Genomic DNA, 24,662 nt, shown 5'->3' with positions numbered 1-24,662 from the left:
CCACTGTGGCCATCTGCCTTCCCACCCAATCTTTGTATTCAACCTCCAGACCCAGAGAGAGAAGCCCACATGTCAGCATTAGAATGGCCAATTCAGGCAGCCCACCCACACAGCACTTGTTACACAGCAGGAGAGAACAGAATCACATCCCCACTGACAAGCCGTCAGTCATTTCCATTCTTGGGAACACACAAGAAACCCAAGTAGCCACACAGGTTTCTGCAAAGGAATTTGTGGCTGCACATTTATACACTATCCCACTCTGCTTTGTTCTGTATAATTATGCTGTGATACACTAGCAACGTATCACAATCGTGTACAAATTGCACCAGCTCTTGCATCTTCTTGGCAACTTGTCTACACAGTGCCTCATGCAGCTGGGCCCTGATTCTTGTTTGTCAGTCCTAAGCCCTACCATAACACAAGAACCACCATGGCCTTTAGTCTGCAACAGCCAGATGCCTCATGTAAATGGACATGTAAACCAACCACATGCAGTGGCTGTCCACAGAGCTAACTCCTCCTCGGATGCTCAGGAAGTGGCTATGCAGCATTCCAGAGGGCACACTGCTGTAAGAATTTTTTTCCAGATTCCTACAACAATAAAGGTGGTAGAGAGGTCTTCTGTAGAAATTGGTCTTGGTTCCTGGATCTCAGAACAAAAATGTGTGCAGAACCATAATCCCCTTTCCCTACCCCAATATATACACGGTAATTACTTGTTGTAAAACAAAATCATTCCAATTTACTCCTGATTTGCTGCATACACGGTATAATGTACAAACATTGGCATTGTTCATGCGTCAACAACTGGGTTACAATGTTATCCTGAATGAGAACAGGAGAGAAATTTGCTAGTCACTTGTGTAGCACTATAAATCCACTAACCTTAAGCCGTTGAAGAGCTGTTTAGATTTATCCAGTAGGTAACAAAAGTCTGTGACTGTTTTCCTCTCTCCCTGAGGGATATCATCCTCAGCTCCTCCCGATGACATGATTTCTTTTAGGGCAAACTCAGTCCTAGAAGAAAGCAAAGATCTATATAAGCCAAAGATTGAAAGCAACTGGGAACTCAGCAGACCAGTTTTAAAAAGCATATATGATTTCACAGGGATAATGAAACATCCAACAGGCAATTCTCCCACCTGTTACTTTCTGAGAGACTCTTTGAAGTTACAACAGGAATATTAACTCAGGACCAGAAAACCCTAACAAAGCATGGGGATATATATAGCATGGCTCGCTAGTTAACGAAACAAATGAAAATGGCATAGTACTCATGACATAAAATAGCTTGTTGACTGGACTATTAAAGACAAAAGCACAAATAAAAAGAGATTGTGCGTAAACACAGCGTGACTGTAACAACTCCTCTCTCTCAGCTTTTTGTCTATTAGCAAAGTGATGTGGGTTGCCTCACAGCAATGCTTAGAAAGAAGAGATCCAGGCCCTAAATCTGTTTACTACATGCGTTTCCATCCCTTTCCTTTCCTTCCCCAGTTGTTGGAACCTATAGTTCACTATTCCGCACTGTTGGACATCGGTGGTGTTTCCAGGAAGACATGCCCTAAATGATGCCTGTTCACTGACAGCTTTTCCTCACTAACAACTCAAGAGGGCTGCAGCCCAAGGATACCTACACAATCATTGGGTTTTTTGTTTATTCATCTGTGCACACCCTCATACTGTGCAATGACTAGCAGTATGCTATAAATGCGTATACAAGGGATCTGTAGCACGGACAGACCTAAAATTGAGTAAAAGTATAGAAGTTAGTGACCTTTTTGGAAAACAGTGTTAGAGATGCAGCCATGTTAGTCTTTAAAGTGCTACATAGTCTGGTATAGCTGAAACAAAAGACAGAACTAACAAGATGGTTTATTAGGTGATGAGCTTTCGTGGGCCACACTCACTTCCTCAGATCAATATGTGGAAGAAATACACTTTGGTATATATGGTTGTGCCGATTTTCTTCCACATATTGATCTGAGGAAGTGGGTCTGGCCCACGAAAGCTCATCACCTAATAAACCATCTTGTTAGTCTTTAAAGTGCTACATAGTTCTGTCTTTTTGGAAAACCTGTTTGAAATTAATCCACAGCAAGATTAATGTCATGACCATCCAGCCGTGAACAGGGAGCTATAGGTTCTGATACCTGTAATGAGATGTACTGAACTTCAAATGGCTAACCGCTTTGGGACCCATCTATGCTCTCTAGAAACTTCAGGTCAACACAGGTCATTAATAGGAAAAGAAAGAGAGAGAGAACCAAGTGTTTTTGGCATCTCTGTGGAATCTGGCTAACTAATGGGGTTGGGGATTGTTTGGGGAAGAAAGGGCAACAATAAATTCCATTTGCACAGGATCATTGTGCAATGACTGTATATGTGCAACCATCTGCAACTCTCAATTCAGAACAAGAGGGAGCAGCACCTGCCCTGCCAGGAGAGCATGGCCAAAAAGCAGATTACATGCAGACACTGGAGAACAACTACAGTCATTGTCCCATCAATGTCACGCCAAACTCCCAACTCAAGCAGACTTCGGTTACACTTCCTGTGACATCACTTCATGCACTACAACAGGGGTGGGCAAAAGCCTCTAAGTGGGCCAGATTCGACCCACATGGCAGTTCCAGGCCCCACCCCCTAGCACACTGCCTGGGAGCTGGGGATGTGCAAGCCCATTTAACTGCTTCAGTTTAAAGGGCTCACCCCTTAGAATCATAGAATCATAGAATCATAGAATAATAGGACTGGAAGGGACCTCGAGAGGTCAACGAGTCCAGCCCCCCGCCCTCAAGGCAGGACCAAGCTCCACCTACACCATCCCTGACAGATGTCTATCTAACCTGTTCTTAAATATCTCCAGAGAGGGAGATTCCACCACCTCCCTTGGCAATTTATTCCAATATTTGACCACCCTGACAGTTAGGAATTTTTTCCTAATGTCCAATCTAAACCTCCCCTGCTGCACTTTAAGCCCATTACTCCTTGTCCTGTCCTCAGAAACCAAGAGGAACAAATTTTCGCCTTCCTCCTTGTGACACCCTTTTAGATATTTGAAAACCGCTATCATGTCCCCCCTTAATCTTCTTTTTTCCAAACTAAACAAGCCCAGTTCATGAAGCCTGGCTTCATAGGTCATGTTCTCTAGACCTTTAATCATTCTTGTCGCTCTTCTCTGTACCCTTTCCAATTTCTCCACATCTTTCTTGAAATGTGGCGCCCAGAACTGGACACAGTACTCCAGCTGAGGCCTAACTAGTGCAGAGTAGAGCGGCAGAATGACTTCACGAGTTTTGCTTACAACACACCTGTTGATACAACCTAGAATCATATTTGCTTGCCTGTCAGGCGATGCGTTGCCAGGTTGCCACGAGGAAGGCACGAGCCCTTTAAATAGAAGCAGCTGAAGGGCTCACGCATCCTAGCTCTCTGACAACACGCTAGCAGCGCCAGAGCTGTGAGCCCTTTCAATAGAAGCAGTTCAAAGGGCTCACATATCCCCAGCTCCCAAGCAAAGCACTAGCATGAGCCCTTTCAACAGCAGGAATTGAGAAGGATTGCAGCGCTCATCCCCAGCTAACGTGATGCCCGGGAGCTGCAGGGGAAGCATGAACCCTTTCAACTCCTGCTATTTAAAGGCCCGCCCCTTCTGTCTGAGGCCCCGCCCCTTCTGGGGCAGCCCACAACCACTTTACAATTTTTTTTGAAGTGGTTCTCATTCAAAAATTATTGCCCATTCCTGCACTACAAAGTACTGAGAAAAGTGGCAACTCCCTCCTTCACCTTTTAAGGACACTAGTGAACATAGCCCACCTAACAAGGAACTTTATGGCTGCCTGCCTGTAATTGGCAAGAGGCAGACCTGTGTTTGGCAAGGGGCAGCATAGCATCTATTCACTTTCCTTTCTCACATGCCAACAGAATGATACACGAGGCTTTATCACTAGAATGTGGCTTGCACTGCACTAGACCAATTGCTGACGCGATTCAGAGGGGAAACTTAAGAAACATCTGCCCAACTTATTTTCAATTAATTACTTCTGTGCAATGCCAGACGCGCAAGAGCTCAAAACATCCCAGTCGTGGTTGCGAGCTGAACTAAGAAAGCAGGACCTAGGTGCCATGAAAAAGTAGTTGGCATTTGAAGCCTCCAGCATCAAATATTTAACATTTTACATGCCACGGAACAGACAATAACTATTCCAAGCACCAGCATATGAAATTCACCCCCACAAGACACACCACATGGTGAGAAGAGAGCTAGAAACAAACATATGAAGCAGCGAAGAGGAAAGTCAAGTATCTCAGAAAGATGGACTATACCCCAGATCCTCTGCGCTCTGCAGTGCTCCACTGTGGCAGACAGGTACTCTACAACAGCTTCAGACAGGTTTTTTAATGGATCCACGTTTAACTCAACAAAGAACTCAGTTTATTTTATGCTGCCTCAAAATTCTTCCATTTTTAATGTCTACATGGGAAAATATAAGAAGATATAAAACTGCTACTAACATTGGTTCAGCACTTCAGCTCCATGGGTGCAACTTCAGGAGCCTTTGATTAAGCTAGCAACTGACAGCTATCCCTGTATTTAAACACTTGCAATTAGTCCTCCTCCCCAGGCAACAGTGTGTTTTTCCCTTTTACTCTAAGACACAAGTTTGAAAAATGATTAACAGAAGAACTGGCAGCACAGAAAGGCCAGGAGAGACCAAAATGTTTCCTGAATGATAACCACTTGTTAGGGCTGAGGGGGAGACTGTCACACCAGGGGAAACCCTTAAGTCAGGAAGCCCAGTTATCCTCTATCCCTGCTCCTGAATCTCTGAAATTATGCCTGGGTCTCCTCCCTTGTGGAATCTAATTCACTGCCCGTTTGCTCTGTCTACTCTATTGATACCACAGCACATCCAGGGAGAAACTGCCTGTGCGCCCCCACATGCTAGAAGGAGCGGGCTTACATAGCAGGAGCTCATGTTTAAAACCATATTTTGTGCTCAATGGAGGAAGTCTCTTACATGTTACAGTCACAGGAAGAATCTGTGGAAGCCCACAAGATCTGCCTGCCTTGATCACAAATTCTGCTAGTGCAGAAGTGTAAGGAGGAAGGAAGAGGAGCACGTTTTGGTGCTGTGCAGGCACCTGACGGGTTATCATCATGGGGCCACTTCACTGTGACATTCAATTTACTACCAACATGCAGCTTCAGAACTTATGCATGTCACAGCCAAGCCACACAGATGCGATCAAGAACCACCAACAACCCAAGCTTAGTCTAGGATGAGAAGTTACTAAAGTTTGGATGGTTTCAGGGCACTGACAGCATTGCTCTTCTGGACAAACAATTCACAGGAAACTGCCTCGCTTTAAGAAGACCCCCATTTAAAAAGTCTTAGAAAGCCCAATTTCTCCATACTGCTATTTTGTGCTGTTTTGTACAATTCAGGGGCTGTGCATACTCAGCTGACATCCAGAATCATTTAGTCACTAAAGGTCACATTTAGGCCAGGTCTACAGTATGTGAGAAAGTCAACCTAATATACGCAAGTCCAGCTACAAGAATAGAGTAGCTGGAGTTGACATACCTTAAGTCGAATTTCTGCAGCATCCCCACTATGGCAGGTCCAAGTGAGAAACTTCCCTTACCCTTCACGACCCCATGGAGTACCATGGGGGCGCCACCAGCGAACAGAAATTGAGTGCAGGATCTAATTCAGAAAGGTCTACCTTTGAGCAGGTTTGTCCTATTAAACCAAAACCAGTGTTTGGATCATGACCCAAATCTGAGCAACAGTAATTATACCCAATAAACAATCACTTTTGCAGCAGAAAACATTCTTGCAACACTACCATTTTCAAGCTATAATGTTGTGCAGCACTTCAGCAGAACAGCCAAAGCATGATTTCCATTTGTAACCTTGCTTCCTGGGGCGTGGTATCCACAAATATAATTTAACCTACACCCACCAGCTTTGCAGCCTGCTGTTTCATTCCTTGATGACTTGGGAGCTTGGTAACCTACCTTCACCTCCTAAACAAATACACATTCCACCTGTTAGCCCCAGCTCCCTGGCCACATGGGAACTGCATAAAAGCAGACACTGAACAGAGATTATTTGCATTTGGGCCACTATCTTAAGATGACACCAAACACAAGGTCCCAGCTCAGGCAGAAGAAAGAGCACAACTTTCCTAAAATCATTCTCCTCCACAGCTCGCTCCCCGGTCTCAATGAAGTTTCACTGACCAGTTTGCTCTTATCTAATCCCCACCTTGCCTCATTAGCCTTCTGACCTGCCAAATAGTCTTGATACTTTAACTGTAAATAAGGGTAGTGGGTGCCGCTTGGATACTTAAAATAATAATCCAAGTAGGCATCGAATGTTTACAAACTAACCCATGAAGTCAGCTAGTCACTGGAGCACAGGATAGAGAACACTCGGCTATGATTCACAGATCAAGTCACTTACTGAACTAGTAAAATGGTTCAGCCTCTCAAGTGGGTCCTTTCAGTTCAGCTCCTCCGCTAACCATCCCAGAGGGATGTCTTCCCTCTCCCAAGGGCCAATCAGATCCCCACCACTACAGCATCGCAATTCATCCTGCAAGCCAGGGCAACGAGTAGAGGAAATGGAGGCATTTATTCCTAGTCACCCCTCAGGGTCAGTCTCTGGATGACCCCCTTCAACATGCCAGACCCCAAGAGCCTCACTCTTCCTTCAAGAAGGGGCACATGGGCTTACTGCCTCCTGAGACGGAGACTCAATGTTGATAAATGCAAAGTAATCGGAAAACATGATCCCAATTATGTGTGTAAAATGATGAGGACTAAGTTAGCTGTTTCCAAGAGAGATCTCGGAGTCAGTGCAGACAGTCCTCTGAAAACATCTGCTCAATCATCAGGCAGGATAGATAATACCATATTGCCTCTACATAAATCTATGCCCACATCTTGAATACTGCGTGCAGATAAGGGATGTAAAATCCCAGTTAATTAACAGGTTAAAAGTCAGGTTTGCCTAGTGTTTAACCGGTTAGCAAACTAAAGCGGGATCCTAGGCTGGGTATCGCTTCAGCCTGGCTGGAGCAGCCCTCAGTCCACCTGGCTCCCGGCCCGAGCTGGGGCCGCCTGCTGCTGGGGCTGGTTCTATTCCTCTCATTGAAGGCTCTAAACACTACATAACTGGCAAGGAGGACATGCAGGAGAAAGGAAAGGGGGGGGGGGGAGGAAGGAGGAGAAGAACCACCTAGCAAGTACAGCACTTAATTACTACAGGTTGTACCTCTTAAATCAAGGACTCTCTGGTCCGGCAACATCCATGGTCTGGCAGGATCATAGATGTTGCTGGACCAGAGAGCCCTGGTGCCTGGGAATGCGAGCCAGTCAGGGAGTCCAGCAAAGGGAAGCCTCACCATCCAACCAGCGAGCCCTGTCCCCAGAGAGCCCCGGCTAGAAGGATCAGCGAGCCCTGTCCCTGCAAAGCTCCTTCCCAGTGCAGCAGCAGTGGGACAGCCATAGAGCCTCATACCTGGGGAGCCTCAGCCAGGCGGGGCAACAGCGGCTGCTGGTGAGCCCCGTCCCCAGGAATCCCCGGCTAGGTGCGGCAGCAGCAGGGAAGCCACAAAGCCTAGTCCCCAGGACGCTCCAGGCGGGACAGAAGTAGGGCAGTTGCGGAGCCCCATTCTTGAGATGCCTTGGCTGGGCAGGGCAGAAGCAGGGCCGCAGCGGCTGGGGAGCTCTGTCCCTGGAGAGCCCCAGCCAGCTGGCAACAGCAGGGCAGGAGCCCCGTGGCACAGGGGCTGGAGCGGAGCCAGCCAGAGGGAGTGGCAGCATCCTGGGAGATCAGTGGCAGGGGACCTTGCCTGATCCAGCAAATTCCTTCATTCAGGACTGGTTAGGTCCCGAGGGTTCTGGACCAGGGATGTCCAACCTGTACTGAACAGAACCCAAAAGTATCAAACAACAGAGATGAATGTAAGAGAAAAGGAGACTCAAAGGCAGATATTCAGGTGCTCGTGACCATAAAGCTCCTTTGCATCTAGTGGTTAAGAGGGTGGGAGAAGTTATTTTCTGTTCGCAACACACACATGCCCCTCAAACCAGAACAGAAAAAATGCTTGCCAGATTGCACTTCAAACCTCCAATGGCTGGGCAGCCTTTTGCTATAGATTAACTTTTAGGTTGAGCAGGATTTTAACACAAAAGTAAAAACTGTTAAACCAGTGAGTGCACAAAAGGATCTCATTACTACATTTCCTGCCAAGAAAATATCCCCCAAGTATTCAAAATATCTTCCACTTGGCTCCTATTTATCTCACACTGTTTTATCACATGTGCACGCACATAAAAAAAGGAAAGACTCTCATTGAATGAATTTTATAAAACCCTAGAGAATATCTTTTCAATTCTGTGTATATTGAATTAGATGTTTAATGGTAAAGCTATAAAAATTTTCAGAGTAAGTCCTCTGAAAAGACAGGCATTAGAAGATCCAGGTTCTACACCAGGCTATGCCAGACTTCAACCATATGTCTTTGGCCTATGCATCCCAATCTGTAAGATGCAATTGACAACTTTTGTTAATGTGCGTAAAGCACTTGGTCATGAAGTATTCTATTAAAATACAGAAACTGAATTTCCAAAGATCCCTTATTTAGTTATAAATAGTTAAATTCAAGCCTCACACATATTACATTAAACTATACAAATCTGCATAATTGCATCAGAGTTTGGGTTGATTTCAAAATGAAACCATCTCTAATTTGCACTATCTGTACACCTCATTCTTCCAATGAGGAAGCAAACGCTTAAAGAATCCTGTAAGAAATATTCATTGTTATTTTTAGACTCCATAAAGATGACATTTTCCACTAGGAGTCACAAATCTGTCAAAATCAGAAGCAATTAAAAACACAATAGGTCAATAAAATGAAGAATGGTTAGGGCCCAGGCTCATTAGTTTCACCACCATCCAGACCTGGGAATGCTTCCAAAAATAAAACCAAATTATTCCTAACGAATCCATAGGGAGAAACTATCAGGATCCCAAACAAGCAGAAACAAAAACATCTCAAAAGTCTCCCCACTTACAGGACATCAAAGAGCCTTTGTAAAATGCTTGAAAGTCTCCCATACTTTGTAGGAAATAAATATTCTATTGAGAAAGGTGCTGAGAAATACATAGTCTATTTTAAGTTACTAGGAATATTTTCATAAAAACAAGGTCTTCTGTCTGGAGGATTCCCCTCGTCATTTTACAACAATGTAATTGAAGCTCTGGGTAACTAAAACAAGACAAACTTTTCTAGGTCAACAAATAGTCCTGCAGCACCTTAGAGACTAACAAAACATGTAGATGGTATCATGAGCTTTCGTGGGCAAAACCCACTTCTGCCCACGAAAGCTCATGATCCCATCAACATGTTGTTAGTCTCTAAGGTGCTGCAGGACTATTCATTGTTTAAGTGTTTTCTACTACAGACTAACACAGCTGCCCCATTGAAACTTGACTAGGTCAGTTTTTGAGGCAATCTACTCTGCATTCATTTCAATACAGCGAAAGCTCCATTTTTTATATTTCTCGTCAATGGCATTTGTAGTTCAGTTGATAGCTGGAGATGATACCTAGAGCATCCAGTCAACACCGTCTCCCTAGTGGGATGGTGCAGCTTGCTCCCCTTTAACTCATCTGCCAGACTAATCCCCAGCTACCAGAGACCATTCCTCACTCAGTTGTCAATCAACACAGAAGCAAAAGCGAAGTAGCACACAGCCTGTACATGAATGCAATTCAAAGCATCCCAGGGTTCCAATATTATCTATTCTGACACACCACATTTAGCTGCAGTAGAACTGCTCAGTTTTCAGGATGAGGAAAAAGTATCAGGAGCAGGGAACTAAAGGCCTGGTTTCCAAAAGAGGAAGTTTCCCTAGCCATATATAAATACGTAAGAAAAGAAGATATAATGGAAGAGCAGTGTTTTAAAAAAAGCTGCTTTTAAAGATTTTAATAACGCATCAGCTAATCATGTGAAGGGCCTTATTTCCAGTATAGCAGTCACATATTGGTGAGCTACTGGAAGCGTCCAGTTGGCCATAAAGATGAAGATGAAGCCATGGGTTGGATGGACAAGGATGCAGATTTACAAGGGAAGTGCCATCAGAAATAATTTGACAGCTTCTGTCAGGAATTAGGAAATAAGAAGGGCTATCACTTCAAATACAAGATAGATTTTCTATTTGCTTAACACTAAGGGCAGGCTGTTACCTATTACCATGGCTGTTCACAGATCATCTGCATTCTGAACTGTAGGCTCTGAGCTGAACTCATTTCACCTTGCGTTTACTGACCTGTCAGTTTTGCATTCAATTGACTATTATTGTAACATGGTTGCATGCTATGAAACCACTCCATTTGTTAGGAATCTGAAGATCAAAAGGGTACACACACAGGTTGAACTTCTCTAGACCAGCAATCTCTGGTCCAGTTACATCATTTTAGCTAGCCAGATGTCTACTTATCAGAAGTGTGGCCACGTTTTCCACAGTCCCCTAAAGTTTGTTGATATCCACCAGTCCTGGCTGTGTGTTCTGTTCCTTAGGTGTAAATTAAATCTAACTATCTTCTAAGACAGGATTTCCCAACCTTTCGTACCAAGGACTAGCAAACCTGTTCACAAACTCGCGGCAGACCGGCAACATTTGCATAGTCACATTCATTATAATATGCAAATATGTGAATAAAACCTATCCTGCTTGCCAAAATATGTACCCCCGCCCCCTCATACACGCCAACCCTGACTTCTACAGCCCCCCATATTTTATTCAGCTCCAGCAATCAGAATATCCGCCCACCAGTGGGAGCAGATTCCAGTCCCCCGCCACGCAGCAGGTTCCATCCCTCTTCCCTCCCCGAGAAGGGCCCAGCCCCCCACCACCATGCAGCCACAGCAGGTCCCAGCTACCCCATCAAGCAGCAGGCCCCAGGGCCCTCCCCTTTCCTGAGCAGGCCCCACCTTCAACGCTGGAGCAGGACCAAGCAATCCACCACATGGCCGCAGGTGCAGGCCCCGGCCACCGGCGCAGGCCCTGGCAGCTCACCATGCGGCCATGGCTTCACCACCGCAGCCACTTCACGTGGCCTTGCCAGCCAGGCCATGTAGTGGCTATTGCAGCTGGAACTGGGACGCACAGTAAAGCCCTGCCGCTGCTCTGCTCACCCTGCTGCTGCACAGTGAAGTGGACAGAAGGGAATTTCCTTATAGGGAACCCCCAGTGGGCATGGCCGAACAATGTGCCATGGCCCAGCAGGCAGGGGGTTGCAGACCAGTGGTTGGGAACTGCTGTTCTAAGAGCCCAGCAAGCAGAGGAAGTGTTGGTAATGCTGCCAGACAATATTGGCCTCCTGTGGTTTGGCAAATTCTCTGGTTCAACCTATAGTACCATGATTAAAAATAATTTTGCAAGTCCCTTGCTGCCCTACTTCTTCCTCAGTCTGTCAGAGATCCCAGACCAGTCCTAGATGTTCAGGAATTGGATTCAAAAGCTTTTATTTCTAGGTCATGGATATGGACCACTATGTGGGGAGGGGCTCAGGGCATAGGGCTGGGGTGCAGGAGTCAGGGTTGAAGGTGCAAGTGGAGTTCAGGGCAGGGGTTAAGGGCAGCTGGCTTCTCCCCAGGGCTGAGGGGCAGGGTGGGGGAAAGGATTCTACCAGCTAGTGGCTGCTCCACAGGGCAGGCCAGGGTGGCAGGGGTCGTACTGCTGGCCAGCAGCTGCTCTGAGGGCTGGGGCACTTGCTGCCTCCCTGCGGTCATTCTGGGGTATAACTGTCCCTGCTATCACATCCCTCCCTTCGATCTTATGGGAAACAATTGCATTCCATGCACGTCCCATTGTCCCAGCACAACCAAACCCTGACCTTGCTTTAAGAGGAAGCTGCATACCAAATGTGGCGGTCCTAGCTCGTACTGTTAGGAGTTCTTGGACAGACAGACTTTCAGACACAAAGACAGATGCACAAAGTTTCTAAAATATATAGTAAGATGTGTATTGCTTCACCCACTGTTGAACCCCAGCCACCTCTGGTGTGGAACAGGGAAGCTTGCTAACCCGACAACAACATGGGACAGGAAGAGAAGATTGAGCAGCACTCACCAACTCAAACCCAGTTCCTCCAGCACCAAGAATTAGCAGCACTGGAAGAGTCTACGGAAATGCTAGTACTAGGATTATCAGTAGCAAGTTCTTGCCTCTATCTCATTAGGAAACACTAGGATCATTATTAGGGCCTCACCAATTTCATGGCTGTGAAAAATGAGTCATGGACCGTGAAATAAGCCTTTCCCTGTGAAATCTGAGGTCTCCTTGTTCCTAGGAGCACTCCATCCTAGCTCTGACTGGGCAGGGGCAGGACAGGACTTGTTCCTTCCCTGCAAACTGCTCTGGCAGTGCGGGTCGGGGGGAACCAGACCAGACCCACTCCGCCTCCAGGTCTCTCCCCCAGCTGCAGGACCATGTCTAGGACTGGCAGGCAGCCTGATGTTCCTGCAACTGGAGACTTGTGGAGTTGGATCATACTGTACCTGTGCTGCTGGGAGCGCCCCATCAAAGGGAGGGGGAGTTTCCCAGCTCCAGCTGGACAGTAGAGGGACAGGACTTGTTTGTCTCCTACATAGCTGCTGGGGTTGAGGAGAGACCAGAGAGATCCTCCCAGGGGTACCTCCCCCAGCTGCAGGATGCTGGCCAGGACTGGGCAAGCAGCCTGAGATCCTACAGCTCCTCCTCCCAAGCTGGTGAGGACTCTCAGCAAGGATCCCCTGGCTGGGATGCTCCCAGTAGCACAGGGATGATCAGACCCACTTCCACTTCTCGGAACCTCCTGCCTTCCACATCTAGCGCTGCAGGCAACAACCACAGAAGTAGGGAGGTCTTGGAATCACCATCACCACAACGGGTCTGTAAAGCCTGCCCTCTCCAATCCCCTTTGGGGTTGGGAACCACAATTACAAAGCTGTGAAATTTCAGATTTAAGCAGCTGAAAAACGTGAAACTTACCAATTTTCAAGTCCTATGACCATAATATTGGCCATAATGGACCATGAATTCGATAAGGCCCTAATCATTATTTACCTCTAAACTGAACAATGTATGTATTGGCCTAGGGGGCAGTATAAAATCCTCTGAAAAATGGGCACAAAATGTGCTTTTTTAAAGACCTTAGCATGAATTCTGCATTGTTTAAACGCATTTCTTCCCAACCGAGAGCAAAACCTATTTTCACGATAAAAATATAAAGTAATTTTACACTTGTGGTGTTTGTATAATGATCAGGTGGAACAGATATTCTGCCTCCCAGGGTCTCGTTTCCCAAACTGAGAAGGATATAACTAAGAAAACAAAAAGTTCTAAAACCGAAAAAAGCCACAACTGAGGAGACAAAGAAAGCAAAGCTCAGCTGTAAAAAGCATAAGTTCCATCTACAAAATATTTCTGATCAGAGCTGCCAGTAGAGATTTCAGAGATCCCAGATTCAAGACTATGGTTGAGTTAATACAGACAAGGTTGCTGCTGCCGTAAGCCCTGGTTTCACTCAGCCTTGACATAAACCTGAATTCAAAGCAAAGAAAGGAAGGGGGAGAACAGCGGGAAGAGAATGAGAGCAGTTAAATGAGAATAGGGGAGGGAAAAAAATGACAGAGTTAAATCAGAGTGGAATAATGACAAGAGCTAAATCACCTCCGCCTACCTCATTCTGCATTGGCTTCTCATTCACAGGAGAAGGCAACATTTAGGTGCTGTGTAGACACAGAACTACTATCACAAGCTGCTTAGAGAAGAGGGAGGAATGATTCTCCCTACTGAAAGGCAGTGTTTTGTAATGCCATTGCCAGCCAGGAGGAAGAATCCTCATGAGAAACAGGGAATATACTTATGTTTCTCATAAGAACGGCCATACTGGATCACACCCAACACACATCTAGCCCAGTAATCTGTCTTCTGACAGTGGCCAACGTTAGGTGCTTCAGAATGAAAGAACAGAACAGGCAATCAAGTGATCCACCCCATCACCTATTCCAAATTCTAGCTTCTACCTTTGCCAGGATACCACAATTCCCCTGGGAATATTTAGAACTGCAAAAATAAAATATGGTCTCACTACAAATCTCCCACTTCTTGACTCCGTCGATAACCCCAGGGATCGGTGCCACACAGGTATGGATAGCCCAGCCTGCTGGTTTAAGAGACCAGTCAGTTTAGAAAGATTTGATGCGCAAAACAGCCAGAGGTTCTTTTATGCAAAAGGACAAGAAAAACAAACAAACCAGCCAACCAACCCATAAGGTACAAGAATGAAAGACAGGAGCCAGCAAACATTGTTTTTCAAAACTTAGCATGTGTCGATCCTTAGAGGAATGGTTTCTACACTGTTGGCTCTGGTTTCCCTGCAGCCCCCCACAGACACTTACTGAAACCTTAGCTTAAAACACCAACCAAAAAAAAGCCAGCAAATGGATACTTTCAGTCCAATTTTATTATTCTCTCTCACAGACTTCATTAACTCCTCAGGCTCCCTGAGGCAAAAGAAACAGACTTGTCAAGGATAGGGATGTAAAAGGTTAACTGTTACACAGTAAGCATTAGCCTTACTGGCATGCTTACCAGTTAACCAGAGGGCCAGATCCAGCTGGAACAAGCCCCCGACCCTCCACAGTTAAAAAGGATATGTTTAACTGGTTAATGGGCATTTTCATCTCTAGCCAAGGACATGCGAGGTCCTTTCCAAGACTCTCTCAAAACACACAGTACTTCAGATTCCTCTAGTTCACTCCATTTGCTTAACTGGCTGTAGGGTTCCATCTCACTGAAATTCCCAGAGCAGAAGAATTTTACAAACATCCTGCAGGTGAACAAATTCAGCAAAGCAGGTCAGTTTAATAAGGGATAGCTTCACAATGCTAGCTGTTATTCTCTAAGGGTCTGTGTCATTTATACCACACACAGTTCTACTTCCTAGCAGCTTGCTGCATTTGGCCGACGTTTTGCAGCATAAAGTGAAAGGGGGAGAGAATGAGGAGTTAAACACTGTGCGCTCCTGGTTCACTGGGGGGCTGATGTACAAGCTTGCAATGTAAAGACGGCTTTGCACATGGCTGATTAGGAGAGAGATTGGACACACATGCACAAACTGGCTAAACAGAATGTTTTAGCTACAGACATGTTAGCCAGCCAAAAATATGGCAGCCAGTTACCCAGTAGCCTGCTGGAATTGCACAGTTATTACCTCACACCCCATATGTGAGGAATCAAGCCTCACTCCAAGGACTTAATGCTATTCTAAAGCTGAAGAGGGAAGCAGGGAGTGGACAAGTCTCTAGTGAGCGAGCAGGGGAGGGCAGGGTGACGAACAATCCCTTTCCTAGGGCTATATACAGCAAGCAACTGGGAATAGTGGCAGGGGTGACAAACACACGCTGAAGCTGCAGAGAAGTGACGGCTTAACACGAGCAGAGAGTTTCTCTCAAGTGCACTACACAGACAGTCCGCAGTCTCCTTCCTGCCTTCCAGATCCCCCATTGCTTGGGCAGTTCCAATAAGTTCTCTGTCCATCTGCACGGGGGCTCCGAATGCCCTGTTCTTTGCATCCTCCCACCAGGTTTGATACTTCGGCCTTTTACTGTCAGAGGCAGGGAACCCCAGTGACTAACAACTTAATGTCACACTTGTTCCATCTCCAAATGTCAAGACCCAAGGCAAGAGCCACTCAGGCCTCATCTACATTACCAAATTGTGTCACCAAAACCCATCTTTTGGCAACAGAACAACGAAATCGTGCATACTGCGTTGCGACTCATCATGAAAAAATGCTGTGTTTCAGTGACAAAAAAATCCCACCCTTATCAGAAACACCCTCCCCGCCCCCGCCGGCCTTTACTGTCCACAAACATCCAGTGTAAACAGCACACCTGCTTTTGCTGGCCTCCAGTAAGCATCCCACAATGTCCATGCTGATTGCTCTGGTCAGCAGTGTGAACCCCACTGCCTTGCAGCAAGATAAACAACAATCCTCACCTCCCCCATGAAAGCCCCAGGGAACCTTAAATTCCTTTTTCTGCCTACTGCCTCAGCACAGAGAGGTCTCATTGGCTTCCCAGGCAGCCATCACACCAAAGCCTCTCCTGCTTGGACCACCACGGAGCGGTTAGATCCAAGCAGTTTATGTGGCGAGAAGTCTGCGTGGTCCCAGCTGCAACTAACCCAAAGGAACTGGGATACGTCTAGGCACATTTCTCCAGGCTTGTGTGAAACGGGCTGTGATCGGGGCACTTCTCAGTGAAGAGCAAAGCTAAAAGGAGCTGAAGCCAGCTTACCATAAGGCAAAGGAGGCAAACTGCAGCTCCGGTGCTGAACAAAGACCTGCCATTTCTATAAGGAGCTAGATGCTAACTTCGATGGCAACCCTGCCTCTACTGCCAAGAGCCCCAAGGATACTTCAGAGGGCATGGGGCAGCAAAAAGGAGGCTTAGCCTGGGGATTTAAGCAACTAGACAACTATCCAATAAGCATATGCTTATCAGATAGTCGACCAGTGACGACTAGTTGCTCCCCCACCCCTCACTTGCTGCCTCTATCAGAGGGGGGGGGGCAGCTGGGGGGGGAGGGGCAGGGAAGAAGGAAGAGAAGCAGGAGCCAGTGCTGAGGGGAACTGGCTTAAAAGCAGGTTCCCCTCCAGCACCATCTCTGTGGGGGGCAGGGGAAACAGAGGTGCAGCGGGGGACCAGGCGTGAGCCAGGAATCAGTTGATTCCTGGCTCATGCCTGGTCCTCCCTGCTGCTCTTCAGCCTTTAAGAGCCATGAGGCTCAAAGTACATTTAAAAAGGCAGAGCCACAGCAGGGTTAGGTCCTGGGGCCGGGAGCTAACCCCATTGTGGCTCTGCAGTTTCCCCCTTTCTAATCGACTAGTCGATGAGCTGATTAAACGCCATTTAACATCCCTAGCCTAACCCAGAGGTTGGGACTGATGTCGACAGTGAGGTAGACAAGGACATGGTGCTTCCAGCAGGATTGCACAGTGGGACAGGCGCCAGGAACTGTCCTTCACTGCTGAAGCCCATAGCCAGACTTAGCAGTTTCTCTCCAGAGAGCAAGAAGCAGACAATGAGACATGGGGTAAGCGGCTGTGGCTTGGAGGGCAGAGGTGGGAGTTGGCCACATAGAATGGGAAGCTGGACGGATCTCTGAGAGCTGGACATTGCCCTGTGTAGTGAGTTGGAATGGCCCAACAGGATGGTGATGGACGCTGACGGAGATCAAGGGAATCCTGCAGAGAGATCTCCAGGAAAGTATCCTGGAGGTACTTGTTAATCCTCTGCTGCAGGTCCCTGGCAGTGCAGCTGTGTTCCTTCCCACACTGTAGGGCACTGTCCGGCGCCATTCTGCAATCACCTGTGCAGGGATCAAAGCAGCACAGAGCAGGACAAAAGCCACAAGAGTGCAGTAATTGTCCCCTGGTTTCCCTGCTCATGTTCACCAGTAAGATGTCTGCTAAAATGATCCCTGCCTCTGGAAAAGTGTGGGATAATTTGAGAATGAGTTCCCTGAAAAGCTACACAGCAAGCCCTGCAAACACTATTTTCCTTTGTCTATATGCACCACCCCCCTGCACCACTCACCATGCTTTGGGTGCTTGCCATGTAAGCCATCAGTAGGTTGCAAAAAGGTGCTCGTAAGTGAAAGGTTACAAAGCTGTGCTTGATTTTAACAGTCCCTCTTCTGTGCTTTGTCCGCTTGGCCTTGAGCAGACGTGTCCCGGAGGTACACACCACGCACCCCCGCCGACTGTCTCTAGCAGATAAGAAGAAGGACAAGCAGCAGCAGAGACAACATGTTCAGGGAGCTGCTGCAGCGCTCCTCTACAGAGAAAAGGGAACAAAAGGAGTGCTGGAGAGATGAAAGGCAGGACAGAAAAAAGAATCAAGCTTTTGCTAGGGACACAACTGTGCAGACTATAAAAAGTAAAGGAGGAGCAAACAGATACTTAAGTCTTTAATAACGCTGCCGAGTGAGCAGATCCGAACTCGACCTCCAAGGTAGCACATGCACAATGCTTTGTCAAGCAATAATCCCTCTATGCCCACGTTCCTTTCTGCTATCTGGTACTTCTCAGCTTCCTCTTCACGCCCACCCTCCCCTCACAACTTTAGCAATGACAGCTGGATCTACACAGAACTGCGAGGTTTTGTGCTTTCCAAGCCCTCCATGACCAGCAAAGGTACGTTTTGGGGAGAGTCATGGTGCTCTCGCTTGGACAAAGACAGTTTTATAATGAGAAATCGTTTTTGTGTTCCACAAATTCACATCGCAGTCACTGATTGCAGGCACAAGCTTTTTAATCCTTTTCTTTCATGGATATGTGGCTCCCCCAAAATTTACATAGAACACATCAGGAAACCAACTCCAGATCAGAAGCATGTTCCTGTCCCTCATTGTCAAAGTGCTTCCTCAAAGCATCCCCGATGTCAATTGCATCACTCTGGGCTCCTCTGACAGCCCTAGTGGTCCACCCCTGTACAAACTCTCCCTTAGATTTGGGATGTCAATGTGTAGTCAATTACATGATTAACCGATAAGCCTTGGCTTATCAGTTAATCTTGTCAACTACAGGCACTCTTCCCCCACTTGCTACCTCTATATCAGGAGCCCATGAGGAGCTGGCTTTAATCAAGCTCCCCACAACCACCAGATCTGCCTTCTCCCCCACCCCTGCACTGCTGCCTCTGATAGAGAAGCAGCAGCGCAGAGGGTGAGGGGTGCAAGCTGGAGCCGATACACAGGGGGAGCTAGCTATCAAGCAGGCTCTGCATGTGCCAGCTCCACGGAGCTCCCTACAGAGGCAGCAAGAGGGGGCAGGCAGGAGCCAGTGCCAGGGGGGAGTCAGCTTAGAAGCCAGTTCCCCCCAGCACCAGCTCCGTGGTGCTGCCTGCCCATACCCCATGCTGCTGCCTCTAAAGCCGTGTGAGGGGGCAGGGGAGGCTGCCACGAAGCAGCGTCTGTCTGTGGGGAACTCAGCCCCTGATACAGAGGCAGCAGCGGGGTGGCAGGCAGCCAGTCTGTGGAGGAAACTGGTTTTGAAGCCAGAGGCAGCAGCATGGAGTGGCAGAGGCTCCCCGGAAGCACACCGACTGCCATCCCCATTCCCAGGGACCTGTGTTCCCTCTAAGCTGCGAGGCAGCACAGCTTCCCAGGTTGTGAATGATGGTGCCCCCAATGTGAACGTGATCTGTTGACAGAGGGAACAAGTGTGAACCCCCCTTGGATTTTGATTGTCAACTTTCCTGTGTCAATATGAGTTTCATTGACAAAATTTAGTGTAGACAAGCCCTCAAACCCATAAATGCAGATTCTAAGCAGCACAATGTGGCCACATCCCATACCTGGTATATACAAAGTAGGCAATACACACACAATGCTTTGAAGCTTTCAGGTTTTAAAACCTTACTGTCTGCATTTATTAAAACAAAAAAAACTAGAAAAATCTTTAAAAAATTATTGTTCATGCCATGTCATTCAAAACGTATGCCTTTCCATTAAAGTATTTATCCTAAAAGTTTCAAACGTCCACCAAAATAAGATACACAATGCCTGAGGTCCTTCAACGGAGATTTTTAAAAATGCTCTTTCCATGAGAAACAGCCTCAAGTAGCCACTTCTCTTCAACAGCCTCATAACAGCATATCTTGAAAACATGCAGTGTGAAACCCACAAACATTTCCACCACGCTAATGCAGATTAAGTTATAGTTATTTTACGGGGGGAGGGGGGGAGACAGGAAATTTACAGGACAATGGCTTCCAGGGGTCCTAGGTCTCCACAGAGATTGTGCTAATCCCTGTTACTCCCAAAGACACTGGGCTTTGAGTGAAAACCACAAAAGCTGCAGATTTCTCAATGGATGTATACTGTGGATTATCAATTGTTTATCCGGCTACCCGGTAGGGTATATAAACCCATTATAAGGCTGTGCACTTCACAATCTGTAGCTGAATTAAATCCTTGACAAACCGCCAGGCTGACAAAGGAGAAAGATCAGGTAGCATTAGTGTTATTTGAGATTCAACCAAACTTTGTGGACTAACAAAAACAAAAACAAAAATCAGTATTCCACAATGAATCCCTCCTCTGCTTAGTACTTGAACAGAATATGCTACACTCTCAGCATGTAATGCAGAGCTTGCGGCAGCAGAGTGCTGTCAAGGGGATCTAATTTGTTAATTGCAGAGTGGGGTCTTAAGCGTATTCTCTGAAAACCAAGACCATCTCACACTGTACTATCTAAAATAGTGATCGAGATACAGCCGTGTTAGTCTGGTGTAGCTGAAACAAAAGAGAACTATGTAGCACTTTAAAGACTAACACGGCTGCATCTCGATCACTATTAAACCATCTTGTTAGTCTTTAAAGTGCTACATTGTACTATCTAAAGGTTGCTAGTAAAGCTGCGAATCTTCATAAGCAGCAACACAATTTCCACTTCAAAGCCTAGGCAAGATCACCAGGAAGACAATAAGGAGCAGAAGGTATTCAAGGGAGTACAGCACTCTGGAAGGTATTGCAGTGCAAAGGGACAGAAGGGAAGAAACAAAGAGCAGCAATTCTCTGAGTCTCCACAATAAACAGGTCTAGGGAGCGCTCTACCCACCACACACTGCATTTTACATCCTCTCATACGGCACTGACATCAGAAGTGTTCTATTCTCTCAGAAGTGTTGGAGAGATGAGACTGTCTACGCACATAGAGACTGGACACGCATACATGGCAGGCTAGAATGAAGCCCGATTTGTCATGGCAGCATTGTCGACACAGACTGGCGAAGGCAATGTTTGTAGGGGATAAGGGGCAGGATTGGCTCTGCTAATGGTTAAGAGCAGATTACTACATAGCTAGAATGTCGTCCATGTCAAATGCAACTCTTCTGGTGAATACTGCTAAATCATATTGCTATTTTCTCCTCTTTCATGTGTGTTGGAAGCATGCTCTGAAAACGCAATTTAACCTTGAATGTCACGCAAGTTCCTGTTCAGTGATGTTGCACTGACAAAAGGGCTTGTCAAAGGATGCTTTGAAGGGAAGACATCACGGTGAGTCTCAAACAACTGAGATTAACTTCAATAACTCTCTCATTTACAACAGGCAATCGTTGAAAAAAGCTACAGCACAGTGGGTAGAGCCAAAAGGTTGAGGAAAAAGGGAGGCTTATGGGAGAGCAGTACAGGGATGTAAGCCAGTAGTCGACTACTCAATAAGCAAATGCAGGAGCAGAATCCAATGTGGGGAGAGCTGGCTTAAAAGCTGGTTCTCCCCAGCACCATCTCTGCAAAGTGGGGTGGGGTAGGGGGAGGGAAGGGAGGCAGAGGCACAGCAGGGGACCGGGTGCGAGCCGGGAATCAGCTGATTCCTGGCTTGTGCCCCGTCCCAGACGCTGCACCTCTGCTTTTTAAATGTAGCAAGAGCTGCCAGGCCGCAAGGTTGAACGCTAACCCCACAGTGGCGCTGCAGTCTCCCCCCCCCCCCCCCCATCAATTACTAGATTAGCTGATTAAACAAAATGTAACACCCCTAGAGCAGTAGAACAGCAGGCTACTGCAACACCAGTGAGACACTCTGTAGTAAGATTGGGGCCTAAAACATAAAACACAAGCCTGGTGTGCGTTCTGGGGCCTAGGTAACAATGGTCGAGACTTTGCTACTATAAAGCAAAGCTAAGTTGTGAGCAAGAGGCAGGCCCTGCTCGCACAACTTGGCAAGAACAGGGCTGATACTGCAGAAACACTCAGACCTACTAGGTACTAGGCACAAGCCGTAAGCACATTCCAGAGGGAGGATAACAGAACACCTTGTTAGGAGGCATCTTGGTACCAACACACTCCTCACAGATAACGCCCAGTTCAGGACAGGGTCTAAAGTGACCTCATGATGGACAGCAATGTTTTGATTGAACCACCATGTAAAAGGTAATGGGTCGTATCTAGGTACATGAGAGGGTGGCAACCGGATGTGTCAGGAGTGATTTGTTTATGCCTGTGTATAAAAATGTACCTTCAGGGGGTTGTCATTGTGCAGCCTAGGGGGCAGTGGGAAATCCCACTGACTCAGCTGAGTCCATTGTCAGGGGCACATATGTGCTAGCACAACTGTAGAGATCTTAGCTGGGAAGCTGGAGAGTATGTTTCATTTGACAATAATCCTGACCGGGTGCCTTCCATCCTTATCTGACTGTGGTCTTTGGGGGTTCTCTAGTTCTGTTGCACTGGCTACTTGCCTGTAGCCAGGGCAACATACAAGGGAAGCACACAAACGCAGCCAAACCATTATCGTCACTGGACAGAGCAAGACACCTGACAGGACACTAAACTGGTGACTTCTGACCTTAGACCCAAAGTGCTACAAAATGGAAATTCATGAATAAATCCCTTGGAGACCTTGATAAGGAACATTTCTATGCATTTTCAGTTACATTCATGTTCATTTCTCTTTTCTAGCTATAGAGCAAACTATTTAGGAAGTCGTGTATCATATCAAGTGTTTTCAGATCCTCAGGTGACAGGCATAAAATATTTACAGTAGATGCTTCTAACTAGGCTAGCTTATTTTCCAAAATAAGAGTAAAGACCATTTCTATAAGCAGCAGTCTCAAAAGCTGAAAAAATAGGATACTGAATAAAAATGGTACTCTTCATTTTATCAGCATTTCTTCTTTTAATCTTGGTCTTGGCATCTTCTGTATTAATAAATCAGGATTCAGTAATTCAGGCCGATATAACATCTGGGTAGCCACCACTCAGAACCTCGAAAGATGACCTCATAGTAACAGGAATTTGTACCAGCCCAGCTCAGCTTCAAGGTCCATCTAGTTCAGTATCCTGCCTCCAGATGCTTCATAGGAAGGCAACTCGCTGTAGTAGGAGATGTAGACTAATCTAGCTCCAGAAAACGAGTCCAAATCCCTAGCAATTAAAAACCTGAAGCGGGGTGTTTTTACCACCCAGAGCACCGGACAGCACGGCTGGTGAGCGGGGCTCACCGCGGTTCAGCGAGCCCTGCAAATAGACCCTTCACAGTTATTCTAGCTCAGAATATTGTTATCCATACAAACATCTAATCTAGTTCAATTGTACTGCACTTTTGCCCTCAGTACAATGTAGCAATTAATGCTTAATTGTGCATTATGGGAACGTGCATTTCATTTTATCAGTTTAGAATTTGCTGTCTTTCAATCCCACGGAGTTTCCCCTAGTTCTGTGCCAGACCTTATAATAGGGATGTAAGCAACAAGGCAGCCGGGGCGGGATAGGGGGAGAAGCAGGATTTGGTGCTCGGAGAAGCTGGCTTAAAAGCTAGTTTGCCCCTTTTCCCCACGGAGATGGTGCTGGGGAGAGGTGCAGCAGGAAACTGGTGGCGCTTCTGCCTTTGAAACGTAGCTAGAGCAGGACTGCTACATTTCAAAAGCAGAAGTGCTGGGGGGAGCCTGGAGGGATCAGGGGACTCCAAGACAGGGGTACCCTTATCAACTAATCAATGTAAATTACATCGACTATTCAATTAGTTGATTCATCTAAATTTAGCATCCTTACCTTACAACACAAGAAGTTTCTGATCTCCCTTCTCTAGACCATTCATTTTTCTATAATTATTAGGGCCCATCTTAATCATCATCTCCTTTATAAAAGTAAAACAATCAGAAGATGTTCAGAGGTTAATTAGAGCTAAACAACAGCACAGAACACGAGAGCCACCAGTCCTGGCTTCCTAACAAACTTTACGTGGGACAGTGGCCAAGTTTCCCACAAGTGATAAGTGGACATGCGGCTAACTAAAATCATGCTGGACCATGAATGTTGCCGGAACAGAGAGGTTCAGGCTGTACTAGCACAAGGAGACAGACTGTGCTGTCATGTCTGAACAAAAGAAGGACAGGATCAAGACCCAAGTTAAGAATGAACTTAGGAAACTGAGCTGGGCCCAAAGAGATGGACCCAAAGAAGAAATTCTTGAGACATGAGAAGAGACACACATGAAAGACAGGCATGTGTAAATTCAGGGGGGCATTACCCGAAGAGACTGCTTGATGCAATTCTCTCAAATGTTTTTTTTTTCCCTTTAGATAAGAAATATGCACAAAACAGTTCAAATTAACCAACAGAGAAAAAGATTTGCAAACCTCAAAAAGCTGAAGGGAAAGTCACAAGGTTACATACTCTTCTGTGGTGCATGATATTTTGTCAGTAGTGCAGCCTCAGTGCTTTTCCCTAGCCTTGGGTTCATTATGTCAAAAAGGCTCATCTTTTGCAGCTGCCTGGCTTGGGGTGGTATACTGACTGTATGACACTTAGTGAACTTCACACTTTTTAAAGGACGCTTCAATTAAAAAATGAAGTACTGAATAACAGTCTAGCCATGAACAATGAAACCTACTATGACAAAAGGAACTGATCAATGTGACCCTTTGAAGCTTCTTTGGCTAAAATTAGAAAAAGAATCTGTATTTTATCTCCAGCTACAGCAGTTTCAATTACTGAGCTTTCGGTGCTGCCCCCCGATAACCTGCAGGCAACCTTTAGAGCAAACAGTGGACGCAAATGTAGTCTGCTGCAT

At 46.4% G+C, this 24,662-nt stretch overlaps 1 protein-coding gene across 4 annotated transcripts in view; it reads right to left on the bottom strand.

Moving 5' to 3' along the window:
• Positions 1-24,662, bottom strand: part of SCAI (suppressor of cancer cell invasion) — a 98,064-nt gene that overhangs the window by 52,016 nt on the left and 21,386 nt on the right. For all 4 annotated transcript variants that reach the window (XR_012897209.1, XM_075905695.1, XM_075905696.1 and 1 more), the window contains exon 3: positions 889-1,020. Coding sequence is in view for 3 of the 4 variants with exons in the window: in XM_075905695.1 (XP_075761810.1) it covers positions 889-1,020 (132 nt within the window). In the remaining variant the exon portion in view is untranslated. The remainder of the gene's footprint in view (positions 1-888; positions 1,021-24,662) is intronic.

This window comes from Pelodiscus sinensis, chromosome 22 (genome assembly GCF_049634645.1).
Source record: "Pelodiscus sinensis isolate JC-2024 chromosome 22, ASM4963464v1, whole genome shotgun sequence".
Lineage (NCBI taxonomy): Eukaryota > Metazoa > Chordata > Testudines > Trionychidae > Pelodiscus > Pelodiscus sinensis.
This window is presented reverse-complemented; position numbering and strand designations above follow the sequence as displayed.